This window comes from Globicephala melas, chromosome 15 (assembly GCF_963455315.2).
Source record: "Globicephala melas chromosome 15, mGloMel1.2, whole genome shotgun sequence".
NCBI classification, from domain to species: Eukaryota; Metazoa; Chordata; class Mammalia; order Artiodactyla; family Delphinidae; genus Globicephala; species Globicephala melas.
The window spans coordinates 46,760,467-46,782,995 of NC_083328.1; the positions used below are offsets into that span (position 1 = coordinate 46,760,467).

The window sequence follows — 22,529 nt, forward strand, 5'->3', positions numbered from 1 at the left end:
ACAGTATTCTTGGTTGACAGCTTTTTTCTTTCAGCATTTTGAATATATCATTTCACTCTCTTCTGGCCTGTAATGTTTCTGCTGAGATATCTGCTCATAATCTTATGGAAACTTCCTTGTACATGACAAGTCTCCTTTCTCTTGCTGCATCTGGTGCTCTATGTCTTTGTTTTGATTATAATGTGTCTTTGTGTTGGCCTCTTTGAGTGGACTCCCTACTTGGAGTTCTTTGAACTTAAATTTAGATACCTATTTCCTTTCTCAGGTTTGGGAAGTTTTCATCCAAATTTTATTAAAATAAGCTCTCTGCCCCTTTTTATCTCAGTCTTCTGTGGCTCCCATAATGTGTATAATGTTCAGTTTTTTTGTGTCCCTCAAGTCCCTTAGGCTTTCTTCACTTTTTTAAATTCCTTTTTTTTTATGTTCCTACAACTCAATCATTTCAAATGACTTGTGTTCAAGTTCACTGATTCTTCTGCTTGATTAAATCTGTTGTTGAACGTCTCTAGTGAAATTTTCAATTCTATTATTGTATTCAGCTCTAGAATTTCTGTAAGATTTTTTTAATAGTTTCTATCTCTTTGTTGATTTTCTCATTTTGTTCATGCATCATTTTGCTGATTTCATTTAGTTGTTTATATGTGTTTTCTTGTAGCATTTTGAGCTTAAGATGATTGTTTTGAATTATTTGTCTGGTAATTTGTAAATCTCCATTTCTTTAGGGTAATTTTTAAAGATTTATTTTATTCCTTTGGTTGGGCCATATTTCCCTGTTTCTTTATCTGCCTTGTTATTTTTTGCTGTGATTTATGCATTTGGGGAAACGGCCACCTTTCCCAGTCTTTATGGACTAGATTTATACAGAGGAAGACCTTCACCAATAAACACAGCTAGAGATTCTGGGGGTCTCTCAAATATTTTCTGGGAATGTGTCTTCTCTGGATTTGTGTTTGTAATTTCCCAATTACAGAGGTTTCTTTTTCAGGAGGTTGTAATCACTTGCTGTCTCTGGTGGTACTGCCTTCTGTGGTACTGCAGGTTCTCTAGTGTTGCAACAAGCCTCCAAGCTCTCTTTTTTGCTTAGAGGCCCCCAGCATCTAAAGCATTCCATTTCTGTCAATGCTTCAAATCAGATGAGATGAAAGCCAAATCTTCCATCAGCCCCTCTTCAAAAGTCAGAATTCCCACTCTGTTTTTCTCTTTCCTTCCCAAGGGAGAAGCCATGAGGTGGGCTGTTTCTCCTGATTGTGCAGAGTTTTGCTGGCTGCCATCTGCAGTATGCTATAAATTCTCTGATGCTGCAACAATCCCATGAGCTCTTTTGTTCTCAGAAGCCCCCTGGGGAATTGAAAGTATGCTGGTTCCCCATTAGCACCCTGTATCAGGCAAGACAGAAATCAGTACCTCAGGCAATCCCACCAAAAGCTGGAATACTGGACCTAAGTTCCACTCTCCTCTTTCCCTCCCAAGGGAGAAGCTCCAAATTGGACTTTTTCTGCTGATCACACCAAGCTGTGCTGGCCTGGGGGAGGAGTGATTGCAGATTAAATAACCTTAAAAACCTGCAATAAGATTGCAGATTAACTAATGACTTTTCTAACCTATTTTAATTGGCTGTTCTTTGCTGTGAGCTTGACTGGGTAACTACGATTTCTTAACTGGCTTCTGAAGTTCTCATAAAGGCTTTTTGGACTGTGTATTTTGGATACATTGGAGAAACAAGGCTCGGGGCTTCCTATTCCACCATCTTGCTCTGTGTTCAGACTTTCACTTTTTATTCAATATAATTCTTCCTGTTTGAACTTTTTATATCTATCACATTTTATTTTTAAAATATGTAAAAAAGTATTCAAATTAAAATTTAAAAGTATTGGAGAAAAAAGTCTTTTCATTGCCAAGAAAGGTAAACACATAGAGAGCATTGGTTTATACTATTTTATTACTATAATTATTCTAAAATTCAGTAAGTATTAGCTTATTTTCACATATATTATACAAAACTTCCACTATTATATAACCTTTTCCAAATTTTTCTTGTTGCCTTAGCAAAAGTGTAATAAGGCAATTTGCTATGGTATAAGAAATAAGTTAACAATATAAATAATTATAGAGCAGATATTTAAAATACCCCTTACTGATGTAGGTAAGAATAGCTGTAAAATAAATGGATTTGTTGAGTTTTTCTTTTTCTTTTGGGCTTTAGGCATTAGGATTTTTGTCTTCTTGTGGAATAGGAATGGAATACAATCAAGCTAAGGTAAGGTCATTCTATTTTTTTCTGGAACAAAAATGATTTTTTAAAGGGACACTGAATAGAGAGTCTACTCTTTAAGTGAAGGGCTCACTCTAGTGTGGTGGTTAAGAGCACAGCTCAATAGTTAGAGAAGTTTAGGGTCCTAATGCCATTTGTTTCTTAATGTTCCATATTATCAAGTTTCAGATAATATCTACTCCATAGGGGTTTTGTGATGTTTAAATGAAATATCATGTACAATCCCCTTTTCACAGACTCCAGAGCTCAGTAAGCCCCCAGTGAATGGCAGCCATCTTTACAGAGAAAGAGAATGAAATTTGTAATTTATTTTGGAGTAGTTCAAGGTTAGGAATAAAAAGGCAATGATTGGGTTTGAGTTCCAAATTTAAATGTCGAATAACCTTTTTTTTAAACTTTAGGCACTGATATATTACACCTTTGGAAGTGCTGGAGGAAGCATGATATCCCAGATGATTTTGGTTTGTAATTAAATATTCTTGGGCCCAAATAGGTGTGGTATAAATATAACATTGTCAAAATATTAAGAATTTATATGTGTTTTAGGGGTACAGATATTTGTCAGGAATCAGTGTTCTACAGAATTGCGAAGTTGCCCTAAGTCATTACAAGAAAGTGGCAGATTATAGTGAGTAATCCACATAATTTATTTTAAGATAAAGAGATTTGCCAAGCAATTAAAAAAACAAATCAATACTAGTTGAAATATTTATGAAAGTATTTAAAGACTGTGCTTTAACATTGGTTATAATACAATTCTTTTAATACAATGTAGAGTTTCTGATTTCTTAATAGTTACTTTTCCAAAAGTTTTAAATGATTGTACTCATCTTTTATTTTTGTTAGTTCATGTCTCCAAACAATTCTATTTTACTTGATCTTGTGATCTTCTTTCCTTAAACTGAGAATTTAAATATAACATGAATAAATATTAAGCAGTTTCTGTAATTCTAACATGAAGAATATGGGATGACCTGTTAAAAATTCCTGAAGAAATGGATGTAAGGTACATACCTTGGCAATCTCTATTGTTGCACTTGAGAACAATTCAAGTAACCATTATTCTATTACCCTATCCTTTGTCTACAAAAAACAGAGCACAAGGTTAATATATATTCCTAGAATCATTTTCAAAGTTGCATGTAATATTTCCTCATGCAACATCACTGAACCAGACTACATAACAGAGTTTTAAATAAAAACCTTCCAAGAAGTGAATAGGGTAAAGTCCATGGTTAATTTCTATGATCAGAATAACATCTGAATTTACATCTTTGACATTATTAGGATCTGAGAAAAGAAAGAAAAAAATTACTTTTGAATTAAAGATGTTATATGTATCAAGATGTTTTTGTATGCTTAATGAAACTGGAATTACCAGATATATTTCAAATTGTGTATTTTGTTAGGTTTACTCAACCATATTTGAAATTTATTTTCAGACTATCCATAGGAAATAATTAAGAAGCGGTTCTTACTCTTGTATTGTAGTTTCAATATACCCAGTAAAAGTCAGTGATAGAAGGAGTTGGTTGCCTTCTTCTGAAATCTGTCTTCTTTCCTGAGCCTGCTTGGCTAGGGTCTTACATATATTGATACAATATTTGTATAGGCTGCAAAAAATAAGTAGTGTCTTGTACTTTTCTGAGAACCAAATAAGCAAAATTCTATCTCCTAAGGATATTTCTTTTCTGTTAGTAGACCAGATCTCTGCACAATTTAAAGAGAATAGGCCTAATAGTTTTTTTTCTGTAAGCTGACTGCTGTCTCTTACAGTCTCTGTATTCTGGCTACTCTCTGGCTTGTTTCTATTCACAGTTGCTGACAAATTGGAAAAACGTGCAGGTGTTCCAGTGGAAAAAGTGAGACTAACTGAAAGACCTGAAAATCTGAGTTCTAACAGTGAGATTTTGGACTGGGACATATACCAATACTATAAATTTTTGGCTGAAAGAGGAGATGTTCAGATACAAGTAATGTATACAGATGAGCTTGAATTTTTAGAACATGCAAATTACAAAGGGCTTAGTTCTCTCTGAGTCCTAGAAGGGTTAACAATGCTCCATCCTGAATGGGAAAGGGAAGAGAACCCCCTCTTTGTTCTACTTTTTTGTCTGTATCTTTCAGTTCCTTATAGCCTATGGGAGAACCAGTTGCAATAGTAATGGCATTGTTTTTTGCATTTACTCCTAAAAAAATTATTACAAAAAAAAAAAACTAGATTGTAATTATAGAAAAAAAGTACCATGCAATGTTGGTTTTAATATGAATGAACTCTTACCAGGATCCAGAAATACCCTGTCCTTGGAAATGGGAATGGAAATAGGACAGCATTTGTGTGACCTTTGAGAACCAAGAGTTAAAGCCACTAGGTTTGCGTGCCTGGGTGTTGCTGTACATCACCAGGCCAGCTTTCTGGCCTTGAGGAAGCCATATGACCAACATCAACCCAATAAAACATGGAATTGGGAACGGTTTTCTGCTTCTTTTTTAAGACATGCCAATTGTAGCAAACTGGATCAATATACTGCATTAAAATCATCAAGTAATTTTTTTCTTTATTGAAATGAATACTACTACTAAAATAATTGTCAAAACTCATCATTTCTAGGTATCTCTTGGACAGTTACATCTAACTGGGAGGAAGGGTCTAGATCAGGATTACTATGTAAGTCAATCTCAAGCTTCAGTCATGTGGGGTGGGAAGGATAATGGTGAGAGAGGTTGGCGGGGCCATGAAAGGTGAGAGGGTGGGTGGAAGAGTTGCTGGGGAAAGCCCACTGCTGCTTCCTTGGTCAGATCTGCTTCCCAGTTTCTGAGGAAGAACAAAGTTCACTAGAGAAAGCACTTTTCCTACCTGCCTCCAAGTACAAAGCGGGTAGAGGCCTGTGAAGGAGTAGCTGGGGCTGGGGAGTTTCCATGGTCCCACTGAACCCTCTCTCTTCCCACCCAAACTCACTGTTGAACTGGGGTTAGGTGAGGAGGATACACCCATTCCCAAAGGCCAGCTGTGGAAAGTCTACCTGGGAGTTAACACCTCAACCCCACTTGGCTAGATTAGAGGACAGACTGCTTCCAATATAATTAAGTATATTATTAATCATCTTTATACATTTGCAAAGCTCCTTTCAATCACTTTGCTTAATCTTACCTGATCCCAGTGAGGTTAGAAGATTAATTAACAATTCACATTTATGGTGGAGAAAAAAGCAAATAAACTTGACCTACACAGGATCCTCCTCAGTAAGATGCCAAAGATGTTGGATGAGATCTTGTCGTAATCCTGATTGTGGTTTCAAGGCCTTAGATCCCCACAGATCTGGGAACTAACTGGGATTCTTTTAAAAGATGATTTTGCAGCCCTTGTCATTTTATACAAGCCATGTGCTCACTGTCTCAAAGGAACACACACTCTATTTCAACATAGTCCCAATGGCTAAGCAATAGAAATAACTAACTTGTGTGGCAGTTACATAAAAGACTGATCTGTTATTACTTTCTGTTTCACTTTATATTTTATTTTATGAATGTACCTTTGGTACTATAGTTTGTGTTTTATATGAGGTACTATACTCATTAGGTAAATGTCAAAGTTAATTTTATAAGATGTGATAAAATAGGTAGCAATTGAAATAAGCATATGCATTCCAAGACAGCTCAACTGAAGGTCTTCAGATTTTTTAAAATCTTCACAATAACTAAGGTTTTAGCTTCTTAGATGAGAAGTTCTGGATTCACATGATTCCAACATCAGATTTCAGCCTGCAATGAGTTTCTCCTGTTAACTATAAGATGCATAACTGAGAATTCCCCATTTTCCATAAAGACAAAATTTGATTGTGAAGGTGCCCAAACCATGCCTATACGGAATGCCCACTAAGCTTTGCAGAGTACATAAGATCCCACAAAGCTAAGCATTGGGCTGGCCAAAAAGTTCATTCGGGTTTTTCTGTATGATGGTATGGAAAAACCCGAACGAATTTTATGGCCAACCCAATATTTGCAGTCACCTCTAGCCACCATGAACACCAGATGGGAGCTGTAGCTGCCTCTAGGTGAGAATGAGGTGCAATCCCAAGGCTGGCAATAGAAGAGTCTGGTGCTGTAGTGGCAACAGCTAGGCAATTGGGTATCACCCAGGAGCCCAGTCAGGCTCTACTGTGGGCTCATTCACATTCATTATCTCTGTTTTACAGATGAGAAGCTGAGGCTGGAGAGATGAAGTAAATTGTTTCAAATCTCACAGCTAGGTAGTAAGATTGTTAAGGAGTAAAATTTGAACTCAGGATTTCCACATTCAAAGCCTGTGCTCTTTTCTTTAAACTTTGCTTACTCTTGACCTGGGCAAAAACAAAACACAAATTAAAAAAATGCAGCCATTGAAATCTAGTTTCCTCATTTGTAAAGCAAGAAGAAGGAATGATATAATCACTCAGGTTTCTCCAAATTCTCTGGTGGTATGTTGGGCCCCAATCTTCCCATCTAGACATCTAAAAAGGCTGGTTTAATTCCAGAACCATCCCAGTAGTTGGGCAAGCACAAGCTGGTCCTTCCTGCTTTCCTCAGTCTAATAAATCTGAGCTTGCATGGAGGACTCCAGTCAAGGTATCAAGACTGATTGGCTTATATATCAGTTAGCTTAGGCTACCATCGTAAACGCCATTCCCAAAGTTACGTGGCTTAAAACAACAACCATTTATTTAATTCATGATTTTGGCAGGTCAGTAGTTGTGGCTGGGCTCAGCTGAGTAATTCTTCCGGTCTGGGCCAGGCTCAACTAATCTTGGCTGGGCTTACTCACACATGTATAGTTAGCTAGAGTTTTGGCCAGGGCTGGCCCATTTATGATGGCCTCATCTGTGACAGCTGAGATGACTGGGTCTCTCTTCATGCTCTCATCCTCCAGCCAGTTGGCCCAAGCTTTTCACATGGCAGTCAAAGGTTCTACAAATACAATAGCAAAAGTCTCTTGAGGCCTAGGGTTGGAACTGCCGAAATCACTTCTGCCATATTCTTTTGGCCAAAGTAAGTCACGAGGCCTGCCAGCATTGAAGGAGTAGGAAAAAGAATTTCTCCTTTTAATAGGCAGAACTGCAAAGTATTGTGGCCGTTTTTGCAACTTGCCACAGCTTAGCTGCATCAAAATCAACTTGGAAGAGCATGGGAGATGCAGAGGGGAGAGAGAAGATAAAAGGATAAAGCCAATTTCTGAAAGGCTGTTGCTGCAGCTCTTCCCATGTCTAGCTTCTCATTCTTCAAGTCTTACTGCCTCAGAGAGGGCTTTCTTGATCAACTCTACTTTTTTTTTTTTTGCGGTACGCGGGCCTCTCACTGTTGTGGCCTCTCCCATTGCAGAGCACAGGCTCCGGATGCTCAGGCTCAGCGGCCATGGCTCACGGGCCCAGCCGCTCCGCGGCATGTGGGATCTTCCCAGACCGAGGCATGAACCCGTGTCCCCTGCATCAGCAGGCAGACTCTCAACTGCTGTGCCACCAGGGAAGCCCAACTCTACGTTTTTATCACTTATCCTATCATGCTGTGTTTATTTTTCTCTAGCCCCTCTCACTCCTTGTACTATACTGATCTTGACCTGTTTGCTGTCTCCCCATGATGGAATGTAAATTCTTATCTATCTTACTCATTACTGTGTGTCTTGTACTCAGATTAGTACCTTGTACATATTAGGTACTTAGTAAATATTTACTGAATAAATGAGTAAATGAGTGAATGAATGAATGACAGCATCCTAAGAATTAGACATTTTCTCCAGCCTAAGAACCACCACTTGAATCAGTATGCTGATGTTTTAGTCCACCAAAGAAAATTAGTAGTGTAAGGCTCTTTATAAATATAAGTGATGCCCGGTACTGCCCAGCAGATTAAACATCAGAATACCTGGAAATGACTAGCTTGCCTTTTTTCCCCCTCCTCATTGTTTGATTGAATTAATTTCTCTTATGAGTTGTCACCACAGGCAACATTTTCACCTTACCCTCCCCACTACCAAATTCTTAATTATTGAAAAGTATTGTATATGCAATTCTTGATTACATTGTCTTGAATTTGTACACATATATTTTAACGTCATTTGCATTTCTAAATATATACAGGCTCAGAATTAATTGGATTAGGAAAGCTGGGTGTTTTGGTGCATATTATTAAAGTGGATAGTGCATAATTAAATTAAACCTAGTGGAAGAATAATATCAAGTATGTAAAGGCAACAGCTTTGTCCACCCTGCCACCTATTAAAAAGAACAGAGCTAATACTATCCCCTTTAAGAGTGGCTTATAGAACCTGTGATAAAAGAAGTTTCACAAATGTTTTTAGAACAATACATTTTCTTGGCATTTCATTCTAAAGGAAATGTTACAAACTGATTAAACTAGGGACTTCCTTAGAACCAACAAAAAAATCATGTCCATTTTTTTTAAAAAAAGAGATGTGCATTCAAATAATGAAACTTCACTTAGCATAATGCCTGAGACATATTATAGTTCATCCTATCTAAGACACCATCAATTATAAGATACATTATGTTCTACTGAGGAAGAGAAAACACTCCCAATATAAATTATATGATGCCATTGATAGTAAGAAATGTCCTGATTAAAATGGGAGAGGAGTTGGGGGTTGTACATCTTAGAATCAGTAAAATATGATGGTGGGTGCTCAGTAAATATTTGAAGAATGGATGGATGGATGGATCGTGTCTTAGTCTGTTTGAGCTGTTATAACAAAAATACCACAGACTGGGTGGCTTATAAACAATGAAAGTTTATTTCTCACTGTTTTGGAGGCTGGAAGTCTGACATCAGGGTACCAGCATGATTGGGTGAGGGCCCTCTTGCAATGCAGACTTCTCCTTGTATCCTCACATAACAGAAGGGGCAGATTAGCTCTCTGGGGCCGCTTTCAAGGGCACTAATCCCATTCATGAGAGCTCTGCCAGTCACCTCTTAAAGACCCCACTTCCTAATACAATTACCTTGGGCATTAGGTTTTCAACATATGAATTTGGGGGGAACACAAATATGCAGACCATAGCAGATGGATAGATGAATGGATGGATGGATGGATGGATGGATACTTGACTCTTTGAGAGCAAGAACTCAGGTTTGCCCATGCATAGCCATCAAAGTAGCTTGCATGGTTCTTTCACATAGTGTTTAATAAATGTTTATGCAATTGAAACAATAGCATTAAAGGCAGGTTAACGTAAAGATAAAGAAAAGAGAGCTGAGATGCCAAGTAAGCCAGGAAAGAGGAAGGGGAAATGAGAGAGAGCCTCAATTCCTTTGGTCTTTACAAGATCATTATATTGAAGGATGGGGAAAACTCCAGGATTCTTATTTGCTTCTAGGGAATAGACGATTCTCTTTTAACAGTTCAAATCTAGAGTCCCAGAATGTAACTTTTTCCCCAGAGCTCTCTATTGCCAAATATTTGAGCCCAAATTCTGAAACTGGACTTTGAAAATGATTTCATAGAATCATAATGCTAGAGCTGGAAGGGACCATAAAAATTAAAATCCAGTCCCCTTGTTTTAGAGATTGACAAATTTATCTTTTCATTCAGTCATTTATTCTTTCATTCCAGAAATATTTTCTGAGTGCCTAACATACAGTAGACACTGTGCTAAGATACAGAGAATTCAACACTGGGGGAGACAAAAAATTAAGCAGACAGGTCAATGGATGCATGCCATGATAGGGAAGGACAGGGTTCCCGAAAGCACAGAGGAAGAGAACATGAATGAAGAAACCAAAGCCTGGAGCAAATTTGTACTATGACTTGCACAAATTATAGTTACTGATGGATATATTCGGGTCTTGGCTCAGTAGAGATATTCATAAGAAATACGATTATTTCTTATACTGATGTGTTCTGATAAATGTGATTGGTAAATCATATGTTTAGTCATACCTTTGATTTATTTACCAATATGTAATTGGTAAATCATACATTGCTACAATTGTCTCCTATCCAATTGGCACCTACGTGATTCCAGACATTTTAGACAGCATTTGTTTCAAGACTACTTCATGCTCATAAATCTCCAATGGCTTCTATTTTTTACCAAATAAAATGAAAGTCCTTAGCCTGGTATTCAAGACTGTTTATAATACGGCCCCATCACATTTTTGCTAGTCCTAGCTTTTGGATGTTCTACTTCAGGTGTACCAAAGTAACTACTATTTCCTGGACACACCTTGGACACTCCCATCTCCATTCTTTGTTCATGTTATTCCCTCAGCCTGTGATGCCTTCTGCACAGTGAATCCTTTATCTTTTGTATGACCTTTATCATTTAAGCCCTCCTTCTTTAAACCATGAAGGCAGAGTGCCAAGGACATGGGAATTGGATTCAGGCTGCTGGCGGGTTGCCAGTACCAACTGCATGACTCTGAGTGTCACTAAATAGGCGCAGATATTAATAATAGCTTCCTTACGGTGCTGTTGTGAAGACTGAGTGAGAAAAAGCTTGTAAAACACTTAACATAGAGCTGCATACAATTTCTATTATTCTAAACCCATCTAATTCTTTTCAGTGTTCCTTTTATCTCACCTATCACTTATTGTCTTACTGCTATTTACATCTACTCCTTTTTCTCAACAGTATTGTTAGGGAGCAAATGTAGGGATAGGGTTTTTTACTCATCTATGAATCACCTATAATACCTGCCATACTACCATATGTATGGCAGGTTTCAACCAAGTTCTTGAAAGGATAAGTGAAGAATAGAAGAGGTGGATGGGAGAACGGATGTATGATGTGATGAGGTCCAGGATGGTAGCGTTTGTATTTACTTTATGTCCACAAGGCAGACCGACTTTAGTAACAAGTGTGTGGTTCTCAAATAAGTTGGCAATATTTCTAGAGCAAATTTACGTATAAAAGAACGACCTGCATTTCTTCCTTAAACATTCTCTTCTCTTTGGGAAGGAGTGGATCCTTGCACATCAATCTAGTCAAGGCTTTTTAAAGAGAGAAGAGTTGTGTCCTAATAAGATACTTTGGAGAGTGTGTCTTCATTTCTCATTCCTGGGGCTTATTTCTTTTATTTCTCCATGTGGTCTCTGAGGAGAACTGATGGAAGGTCAGGATGAGGCCTAAGGAATGAGGCAGCAGGAGACAGGTCAGCTCCCATGCGTTCTAGACTGAGCATTTCATTTAACGTTATGACCCAGAGAGGATCAGAGGCTTTGCTGGCCCCCTTCAGTTTGATTTAGAAAGAATTGGTCTGAAGTTCACCTCTGCAGAAAGTCCTGGGCTCAGCAGGCAGCCAGCTGTGTCTAGTCTTACTCCCTCTGCCTCATAAACATTAGGATGCTGTATATCCAATTCTGCCAATTACACAAACTGTCTTATGCAATAAGTACATACTGACAACATACAAGTGTACTTTTTTAAAATAATGGAGTATTTAGTTCTGCAGCTGGGATTTATCTGTCCTCCACAAAGCCACATGCCTATCATGCCTTTCCAAATGTGAGAAACAAGCCCTAACATTCTAAAATTATATATATGAAATATATATATTTATCTCCCACTCTTCAAGTTTGTGACTGAAATAGCACTTGGAGTAGTGCTTTAAACAAAGTGGGCATTTCATAGATAGTTTTTAACGCATGTTTAATGAAATAAAATTTAGTTCAAAAGCTATTTTGTATGATATGTTCATTACTGTCAATAATGTTGTTTCTTTTCTCTCCAGAAAGCATTATACTACTTCTTAAAGGCAGCAAAAGCTGGGAGTGCAAATGCCATGGCATTTATAGGAAAGGTACAAGCTTCATCTTGACCAATATTTTTCATTTCTTAAAACCTAATAGTACCAGCTAATTGAACCCAGTGTATGGTGACAGGGCTGCACACCTCTTTCATGGAAGCAGCTAAGCGGGGCATTCGGCTACAAACTGAGAGTAGCATTCTTGAGGTGACAGTTTGGGAAGAAGCCCCATACAATAGTGGTCCTTAGCCAGGGCACCAAAAGCCGTCTTGAAAGTGAATGTGGCCCAGGGCTCCCGGCTGAGTGTAGCTCAGAGCCCCTCTGTTGAGCCCTTGGCGGGTAACAGGAGATCTGGGCTAGATTGGGACAGGCCTCGACCCATCGAGGGTACCTCCTTCCTCCATCCCTGGAATGAGAACCAGCTCCAGACTGACCAAACCCAGCTCCTCCCTGACTGATGGGAGGAGCTGTTGTGGAGTGTCCCTCTGGAGAGGCATCTTCTTCTCTCCTTCAAAGACCACTCACACCCCTGTGTGCTGTCCTTGGCTCCCCGCAGCCAGTCTGCATCAGTAACCATGGGGACAAGTGCCCTGCTTCCAGAGGGCTACATACAGTAAATTTAGATGCAAAGAAACATGAAAAAACACAGATAGGATCCTTTTTTTTTTGCCCTTGGGCAAGGGCACTCCAGAATGTATGTAATAGATTGTATCCTTAGTTTTTCCATTTATAAAAATGGAGGTGAAATTCAAATAACATAAAATTAACCATTTTAAAGTGTACACTTCAGTGGCCTTTACTACATTCACAATGTTGTGCAACCATCACCTCTATGTAGTTCTCAAAGATTTTCATCACCCTCAAATTCCTTAGTTTTTACATCTTTTCGTTTATTTTATTTTATTTTTTTGTAGATGTATTTAGAAGGGAATGTTGCAGCACCACAAAATAATGCTACCGCTTTCAAATACTTTTCTATGGCAGCTAATAAGGTATGTATTCAGCCCATTTCTGTAAAAAACACTTGCCTTTTATTACATGCAGACTGGTGTTGAAGAGTTAAGTCCAAAGCCCCATGCCAGACTAATGGGCCTGGGAGGCGTTTAGGGTCCCGGGGAAGAAAAATATCGTTGACAATAAAATATGGGGTTGGGGGTAGGCAGAGACACGTCTCACCTTCTTGGTAAATGGAAAATGGCAGTGCCTTGTGCTGTCCTAGCTGGAGGCCAGACAGAAGCTCAGCTCTCCCCTCCACCATGCAGTAGATGAGGCCATCTAGCTCAGGAAACAGGAAACAAAAATGAGGACTGAGGAAGGGAAAACTCAGTCAGTAACTGCAGTAAGTTGAGTACAAAGACAGCCAAGAAATGCCCAGTTTTTTCTCCTTTGATCTTACCCAAAGGCTCTGGCTCAGGCAGAAGTTTGTCGGGCAGCCAGGACAATATGATTGAGAGCGTGGCGCTGGAGACAGAATCCCTGGTTTGAATGCCAGTCCTTCAACTTACTAGCTGTGTGACCATGGACAAGTTACTTAACCTCTCTGTGCCTCAATTTTCCTATCTATAAAATGAGAACATAGGAAAATTTGCCTCATATTGTTGTTGTCAGGATTTAATGAGTTAATAGTTATATGCCTCATATTGTAAAGTACCTAAAGCAGTGCCTGGCACACAATAAGTGTGTGTGTCAGCTATTATCTTTCGAAGTCTGGGGCCAGTAAGGTAGAATGAAGTTCAAAGCATATCCGAGGCAGAATGGATTGGATCTGTGAGGAAATATAGAAATTGTGTAGTGTGGCTCCTGCCACTGAAGTTCTTGCCTTGGTTCCTAAGATCAGTGAGGCTGGTATCTGTCAGGTGAAATTTAGCAGACTCCCCTAAACCCCTGTAGTGCATAAAGAACGTCCTCATGACAACACTCACCAACCTAACGTTGGAGAACAGCCTTGATAAACTTTCTAATCCTGCACAGTAGGAAGCATTTTGTTGTCTTCCACTGTCTTACAGCAACACAGGCAGGAGAGATGTGCTCAAATGGAGAATATTTTCAAGTGTTCTCGGTTTTTAAAAGCCCACACGCTGCTTCAGGAGCCTATTTATAAACGACTAGCACCTCGGAGCTGCTGCTATTGTGGTTTAAATTACTGAGAAGGCTGGTATTCGGCTCCTCTCCTCTCCCTTGTAATTTGTATGAAATTGTTGCTCAGCAAGACAGGCATCCAGAGTACCATTAGATTAGGAGGACAAGGAGAGCAGACTGAAAAAGAGGTGGTATAATGTAACAGAGGAAGATCTCATGTGACTGGGCAGATAATGCTGATTTGTCAGCGCAAAGGAATGATGCCAGGGAGCTGAGTGTGTAAATTAACCCAGCTCCCCCAAGCTATTCAAGGGCTGTGTAACCAGTAGTGATCTGAGCTACTCGTGTTCTAAACCTGAGCTACCTTCCTTTATGGGCATTATTATGAATGGCATCAGGTGGACATAGCCATGTAATCCTTCACCATCTCCTGGACAGTTTATTAGATTCCTCACTTGGGGTCACTATCAAAGTAAGAGTTTCTGCCTCCCACTCTTGCACACCCATACTCTTCTTTTACAACTATTTTTTAAACTGTTGCTTTTTAAATTTGTTTTTAAGTCATATCAGTACCAGGATGCAAAGCTATAGACTCTATGACTTCTTGTGTCTTACTCAGAAACATGAACAGTTATCCTGTGTTGGGCCCAAGTTGGACCATATTCTTCTGGTTTCCTCTCTCACACCTCTGAACACATCAGGCCCATCCCCATCTTCACACTTCTGTCATTCCCCCCTTCCCAGAATCCCCCATTCTGAATACCCATCCCCCAGAGCAGAGCTCGATCCTCTCTCCCTCCACAAAGCCACCCCTACTCCCTTGGCACACATCTTTTCCCTCTTCTGAACTTGCCCTGTGTTCACTCTGTGTACTGCTAGACACTTTACTGCTTCTACCCTGTGCCTTCTCTCCTACTGTCTGAAGGCCATGTCTCTTCACCTAGAGGAGGCCAATGGTCTTAGTGCCTTGTAGGGGTTCATCAAATATTTGCCAAGTATGACCATCTGGTCCCTAAGTTCATGTCAGTTAACCTGAGCTAGAGCATTGAGCCCTAAGGCAGAAGTTATGTATGGGGTGGGGGGGTTGGTGCCTGCACGTATGTTTTGTTTGGCTCAGAAAGAGTTTTAAAAATTAGGAAATTTCATATCAAAATCTGGATGTTCGGCTTTTCTTGGAAAATGAGAAGAGCTGTCCACGTGGGGCGGCCTTTCCACATGATGACAGTTGGCTGCAGCAGAGAGCCGGGGAGGTGCTGCTGCCTTTCGACAGGGCAGGTGCTCTCTGGTTTGCCTCAGTCTCCACCACTCCCCCATCACCGGGCTTAATGTACTTCTTACATTACTTGCATGGCTCTGGAGGTATCTGAGTTGGCCACTCCTGAGCTGAACATTCTAAACAGGTACTCTGGGCCTTAAACAGTTGGTGAGTCATCCAATGAGACCCTGGTTTCCCAAGGATTCTCTTAGAGAAAGAAAGAAATGTGTCCCTAGTATTCTAACCTTTCTCCTCCTTCTCCCTTCCTCTTTCCTTCCTCTCATTTCCCTTCCCTCCCATTTTTTCTCAACATCTAAATGAAGATAGTTAAAAGGAGACAGACTCACTAGACTTTACCACATGGATCACACCAGGCCTTACTATCCCCAGAGCAGTCTATCCTAAAACTCCTGGAACCACAGGTAGTAGTCAGGGGAGAAGAGGGAAGAGGATAGTAGACATATACCAGCTGTTTTAAATACAGGTGGACCGTCCTCAAGAATTCTTACAATAGCTGGCCCTTTGACATGCATAGGCTCAAAGTCTGGAGTCTTGAAATAGTTGTTGAACTATGCCTTCTCTAGTTATGTGCTATTCCTGTATCACCGAGGAATATTCTGGTTGCATCAGCAATAATTACATTTCAATTATTAAATTATTAAAACTAATTACAAATAAATACATTTAAGTGGTAAAGAGAAATTTGGAGAGTTTTCTAACAGAACTTAAGTCCCTGAGGAAATACTATAAACCTTACAAGCAGTAACAGTGTTTTACCATCCATAACAGCTAGATTGAAATTCATAGAGTCTCCAAATATTATTTGGCCATTTACGTCAACCTCCTTTGACCAAAGCAGGTAACAATTGTCTAGATAGACTTCTCCCTTCTGAAAAACTCCTACACATCGTTTAAGACCCAGCTCAAATGTCAACACCTCCGACAACTCAATCTGCTCAGTCCCTAGTCTCACCCACCATCACCTAAGCCTCCCTCTTCTAGGTGCCCACAACACTCTTTATCTGTTTCTACTATAGGACTTACCACATTTGACATGATTAAGAGGTCCTACCTAGTGGCTCAGAGCCCAGGAGTCTATAAGGCAGGGATCATGGTTTATTGATCTTTTGACTTTCATCTCCTACCTCTGCCCAATGCCTGTTACGGAGTCACACACAAAGCAAGCACTAAATAAATGCTGAATGAAAGACTGGAGGAAAGATTTGACTTTCATCTCCCTCTTTTCTAGTCAGAGGTGGGTTATGAAAGTGTGAAAGGAGAAACTAGAGAGGGTCAGAATAACACCAACTGCCTGATTCACCTGCCTTAGTTCATCTCCTACCAGCTGCATTTCAAATATTGTGAATGATTTTGCAATACTTTTCCGTATGGTAAATTCTTCTGGGACTTTACTTGGATTTTTAAACCTGTTCCAGGGCAATGCCATTGGTCTTCATGGGCTCGGTCTTCTTTACTTTTATGGGAAAGGAGTTCCTGTGGTAAGTTAAATAATTTTCTTATCTTTTTCAACATTTCTAGCAATTTATTAGGGTGAAATTCATGATCACTGATTAATCTAAAGGAATTAGTCTCTATTACTTGGTTTGCCAAGGTATCATATCTAGTAATAGAGAATAAAATAATTCAGTGAAATATTTGCCAAAGAGACATAGAACAAGCTTGTGACAAGAGTAACAACGCTAATTATATCTTAGAATCACAGATTCTAAGTAACCTTAGAAATCATCTAAGCCGTGAAGATTTTTTTTCATAGAGAAATTTATCTTCTTACTTTAACTTTTGTCTTTTGAGTGACCTTCCCCCAATATCTAACAAAACCTACTGTCAATGTAGGAAAAGACATAATTTACAATGAAAATAAGATAATTATTTCTTAATAGAATCTAATATAATAATGAAATAAAATGTATAATACTTCTGATACTGCTTTAATTAGCCTAAATCACATAGGGCACTAACTATGCTCTTAAAAAAAGTGGAAGGCAATTGTTACCATGGAGTTATGCATGTACCTTTGAGTAACAAAGTGTAATTATCTTGCAGAATTATGCAGAAGCACTTAAATACTTTCAGAAAGCTGCAGAAAAGGGATGGCCAAACGCACAGTTTCAGTTAGGCTTCATGTACTACTGTAAGTGCTACACATATGGCTGCTTTACTTAGAATGATAAATGCAAAGTCTGCTCCTTTTTTAAGACAAATCAAAGGATTGGTGAAAGTGGTTTAGACAGAACATTCAGGCAGCAGTTTGAGGAGGAATTTGAAGAAGACAGGAGGAAAAGGACATTTGGGGGGAGGAGACAAAGAGGTGCAATCAGAAAGCTCACCTTTGAAAATTTTAAGTTTGAAGTGCCTTGTGACACTCAGCGCACAACCCAGAAACAAGTGTGAAACTCACAAGAAAGGTAAAACTTGGAGAGAAAGATTTGGGGAGACATCAACATACAGGCATTAGTAAGAGTAACTGAGGTTGCAGAGGGAAAGGAGACAGAGTGTGAGAGGAAGGAGAGTGGGCCATGGTGAGAAATCTGATGATCCTCGGTGCCATATTGAAAAGACGGGCAGAGAGGGGGCTTCCCTGGTGGCGCAGTGGTTGAGAGTCCGCCTGCCGATGCAGGGGACACGGGTTCGTGCCCCGGTCCGGGAAGATCCCACATACCGCGGAGTGGCTGGGCCTGTGAGCCATGGCCGCTGAGCCTGCGCGTCCGGAGCCTGTGCCCCGCAACGGGAGAGGCCACAACAGTGAGAGGCCCGCGTACCACAAAAAAAAAAAAAAAAAAGACAGATCTGGCATTTTCCACAATAGCCCAGGTGGAGGGCCTGTTCTCTACGGTTTTGGGAGGTTGCCTAAGATAGCCTTGTTCTTCTAGTTTATTCCAAATCCCAGGCCCAGGGTCTATCAGATTCCTCAAGCATCTAGAATAAGAGTAATAGTTATGGCTAATGTTTAAGTCTTTACATGTATTTACTCATTTAGTCCTCTCAACACATCTAGGGGGTAGCCCACCATTTCTAGATGAGCAAACTGAGCCATATCAAGGTCAAACATCTTACACAAGATCATACACTTGGTGGAGCTGAGACTCAAACCCAAGTGACCTGCCTCCAGAGCCTTTGCTCTTAGCAGCAACATGGCACTGCTTCTAAAGGCTAAGAAATGTTAGAGCTGGAAGGCAGTTTCAGAACCACCTAGTGAAAGCCCTTCCTTTTGCAAATGAAGTGCTTATGGGTGCCCAGGTCACAAAAGGAGTAATGGGAGAGTCAGGACAAGAATCCCAGCTGCTGGGAGTAGCTGATTCTCCATCCTAGCTCCAAATGCTTTGCTCCAAGCAATGAGCTGAGTCTGAGCTGGGCCTCCTGGAGCTGGGATTTACTGGCTCCAAACTCCATAGTTATGGCTAGGAGGAGCTATACTGGTCTCCTGGTATGGAAGGATGACAGGGATGGTGACACACATCATGGAGGGCCTTCTGGTCCTCAGAGACTACCACTTGGTCTCCTTTTCATTAACTGCAGTTATACCATATTGAGGAGATGTTTTCATGAGACTAAACAGTCCATCTCCTTCAGTTTTCTGAATGGGTCGAGAACATACATTTCCATATTCTTACTTAAAATCTGACTCAACTTTTTTTCCCCCAGATAGTAGATCTAGAGTAGCTTGACTTTTGGTTGGCTTTTCTCATCCTATTTAAAATAGCAGGAATCACTATGAGCATTACATCCATAGATGATAATGTAAAAAACAATGTAAATAAGGGGTGGCTCAAAATAATTTTAATTTTCAGCTGGCTCTGGAGTATGGAAGGATTATAAACTTGCCTTCAAATATTTTTACTTGGCATCTCAGAGTGGGCAGCCCCTCGCCATTTATTACCTGGCCAAGATGTACGCCACAGGAACAGGAGTGTTAAGATCGTGCAGAACTGCTGTGGAGGTAAATCACGGGCTATTTCTAAAGCACTTTTCATTTATCACAGAGAGGAGGTGATACTGTCCTTAGATTGTTGGTGTCTTTGATTTTATAGATATTATCTTGTTTCTTCCAGCTGACAATGTGGACACTGACATTTGCCAGGGAGGAAAAGCAGTGATGTAACTCAGACTCGGAAAGGGAGGAAGAGAAATGATCCCTCCTGTCTTGCATCTGGCTTTTCATCGAGTTCAGAGCTCGCCTCCGAATTCAGTTATGGAGCTCTGTTTCAGCTTTCAATCAAATCTCCAGGGCAATTTGGCACTTCTAGTAGGATTGGGAGTTGCGACTTGGGACATGAAAGGCTTGATTTAGCCTAGAAAATGTAGCTCACTTCTTCCCAGAAAGCCAGGTCCTTAGGTTTTTCTGATGATTTGGATGACAATTGAGAAAGTGCATTCTTTCAGCCTGGGATAGTGATGCAGTTTTCAAAAGAAGGCTTTTAGGACCTTAATGTCCTTCATTGATTCATGAAACACTTCCCCTGCACCAATATAAATACCTTCCTGTTGCAACCTGGCCCCTCTGAAATTCGTTTCAAAACCTGCCAGCTAATAATCTATCTTTAGATTTGCTCCTTTGCCGATTCCTAATGAATTATGTATGGTTAACCTCTTTTGGTTACATAAGGGCTATTCAACTAAGTTGCCTGTTGTCCCCACGGAGCTCTGCACACCTCCCTCACGGTTATGTCACCTACACCCTCAGGCACTGTCTTCCCTTCATTCTCTCTTCTCCACATCAGCTGCAGCCTTATAACGCACCCTCGCAGGGCAGCAGCGTCCAGAAAATCCCTTTTATTAAAAAACAGAAGTCGTTACATTCTGTTGTCCTGCCAAATAGCCCCCAAGTCAGAAAAGTTCATTTACACATATTTAAAACAAGCCTCAGGAAGTGTAAGCTCAAGACAAAAAAAAAAAAAATACACACCTGTAATCTTCATGCCTGTGAAAGGTATTAACACCTCACCCTAAACAATTTTCAAAAGCCATGCTTTAGACCTAAAATCCTTGCCTGACCAGCCAGCAGGAACTGAAGACTGAGGTTATTTATCGTTTACCTGGAATGAAGTGTGTTGGCTAACTAGTCTGCTTGATTTCTCTTTGTATATACAGCTTTATAAAGGTGTCTGTGAACTAGGCCACTGGGCTGAGAAATTCCTGACAGCATACTTTGCCTATAAGAATGGCGATATAGATTCTTCGCTTGTTCAATATGCACTACTTGCAGAAATGGGTTATGAAGTAGCTCAAAGCAATTCAGCATTCATTTTGGAATCTAGTAAGATACGTTAAAATTCTCTGCAATTCCCCAATCATACATATGCATATATGACTTTACTGTAGGGGTATTTTAAGCCTTCCTAATGGAATGTCTCCTTTTTTTTTTTTTTAGAAAAAGCTAAAATCCTTGAAAAAGAGAAGATGTATCCAATGGCACTTCTCCTATGGAATCGAGCTGCCACTCAAGGTACAGAACTTAGATAAAAATGAGCACTACTTGGCCCCTGTCCACTATTATGCATCTGATTTGCTCCGGCTGAGTTCTTGGGCACATAGGCAGAAAGGTGCAGAATATCTAGCAGGTGGTATTTCAAACTGATGTTAGGGTCAGTCTTTGGTTAGAGGTCATTTCCAGGAACTTCTTTTGTTATTCTCAAGGTCTCCAGTTTAGCAAACCATAGGAATTTTTCTACGGCTCTGTCTCCATGACACCAGAACGGTTGTTTGAAACATGGCAGTTTTACTCAAGACATCAGTTTTCTTGGTCTGGCTTCAGTCACTCATTTGCTGAGTTTTTCTAAACTTATCAGAGATATGACCTATGTTTCAATGAGTTTATATAGGTTAAATTACTTATGGCTCTAAGACTTGTTTGATTTTTCTTTTAGAATATCCCATTGAGGATTACCACAAGCTTCAGATCTCTATTATAACCATTAGCATGGTAGCATCAAGGGAAAAAAAGAATTAATTAGCAAGATCCTCCCCCTCGCTGTAGGGAGCGCTGGTGGGAAAGCAGTGGCAGGTGGCATTTGCATCACTATGTCTCATTCCATTCTTTCCCTAAAATTATATTACTAATAGCAGAGAGATTCTGCAAAGCTGTCACTATTGGCATTTGGATATGTGAGGTGCTCTCTTACGGTAAGAGAGCAATTTTACTTCCAATTAAATTTCTTAAAATTGTCTCAGGCTAAGGCCGAATCATCCCTTTTCTATAAGAATTGAATGGGATAAAAACAATTCTCAGCTGATGCTAATATGAGGCAGAAGCAAAAGTCACAGTGGTGCCTTCTCAGGTCCAGCTGAGCTGGTACTGCAGCAGCAAGCCATCTGTGTGATTTTAGTGAGAAATTCCCTAAAACAAGAAAAGTCTCTGTTTTCTAAAATGTTTGGAGTAAGGAAACAACACCAGCAACCCCTCAGCTATGGCAAATCATCTGAATTGTAACAAATACAGGTTTATTCCAAGCCAGGAAATGCTGTGGAAATTGCACTAAGGAAAAGAGACATTGAAAATGAGAGGACATTAATATTAAACAGAAGTCACCAATATAAAACTGTCAGACCACTAAAAATAATTGTGTGTCACCAGAGAGGTCAGGCATGATTGTCCCCAAAGATGTGGTTGCTGAATGGCTGTCTTGAGCTTAGGAAATCTAGTAATGGAAGTTAGGTTTCCAATCTGTCATTGGCGATGTTTCTTCCAGGAGTGTGAGGAGGGTGCTGAACCATAAGGACTCAGCCACCAGCCTGTGACTGTGAAATTGGAGGGGAAATCCCTCCCACTGTCTAGTGACCCCCTAGGAGCCTGTCAGGATTGCCACATGCCCCCCACCCCCATCAGCCCCCTAATTAGGGTGGAGCTGAATCCTCTGGAGAATCTGCTTGTTCACAACATTTCATTCTTAGAGACCTCAGGGGTCCTGCTTTACTGCTTGCAAAGCTTGAAAATGCAGAGTCCTGTTCTTTTGTGGCTGTGGTGCAGAAGGAATCTTCGGGTCAAAGGAAGATAGCTTTGGGCAAAATTAGAAATGGAGTGGGTTTCTCTTTAGAGCTCGAGGGGTCTCTTGCCTCTGCAGGCCCCTCTGAGCCCCTCTCCTGGACGTCATTTCTATGAGGTCTTACCCCGAGCTACCTGTACATTTTGAAGCACCTGAGAAGCCAACCCTGACAACTAATATCTTTTGC

The 22,529-nt window shown here is 40.1% G+C and overlaps 1 protein-coding gene across 6 annotated transcripts in view; it reads left to right on the forward strand.

The window, feature by feature from the left end:
* Positions 1 to 22,529, forward strand: part of SEL1L2 (SEL1L2 adaptor subunit of SYVN1 ubiquitin ligase) — a 118,382-nt gene that overhangs the window by 85,477 nt on the left and 10,376 nt on the right. For 5 of the 6 annotated variants that reach the window (XM_060284611.1, XM_070043594.1, XM_060284612.1 and 2 more), the window contains 12 exons: positions 2,204 to 2,257; positions 2,674 to 2,733; positions 2,819 to 2,900; positions 4,091 to 4,245; positions 4,884 to 4,940; positions 11,993 to 12,061; positions 12,922 to 12,999; positions 16,778 to 16,840; positions 17,406 to 17,493; positions 19,151 to 19,299; positions 20,451 to 20,616; positions 20,731 to 20,805. In XM_060284611.1, the coding sequence (XP_060140594.1) occupies positions 2,204 to 2,257; positions 2,674 to 2,733; positions 2,819 to 2,900; positions 4,091 to 4,245; positions 4,884 to 4,940; positions 11,993 to 12,061; positions 12,922 to 12,999; positions 16,778 to 16,840; positions 17,406 to 17,493; positions 19,151 to 19,299; positions 20,451 to 20,616; positions 20,731 to 20,805 (1,096 nt within the window). The remainder of the gene's footprint in view (positions 1 to 2,203; positions 2,258 to 2,673; positions 2,734 to 2,818; positions 2,901 to 4,090; positions 4,246 to 4,883; positions 4,941 to 11,992; positions 12,062 to 12,921; positions 13,000 to 16,777; positions 16,841 to 17,405; positions 17,494 to 19,150; positions 19,300 to 20,450; positions 20,617 to 20,730; positions 20,806 to 22,529) is intronic. The other variant, XM_030872659.2, reaches the window with a different exon arrangement.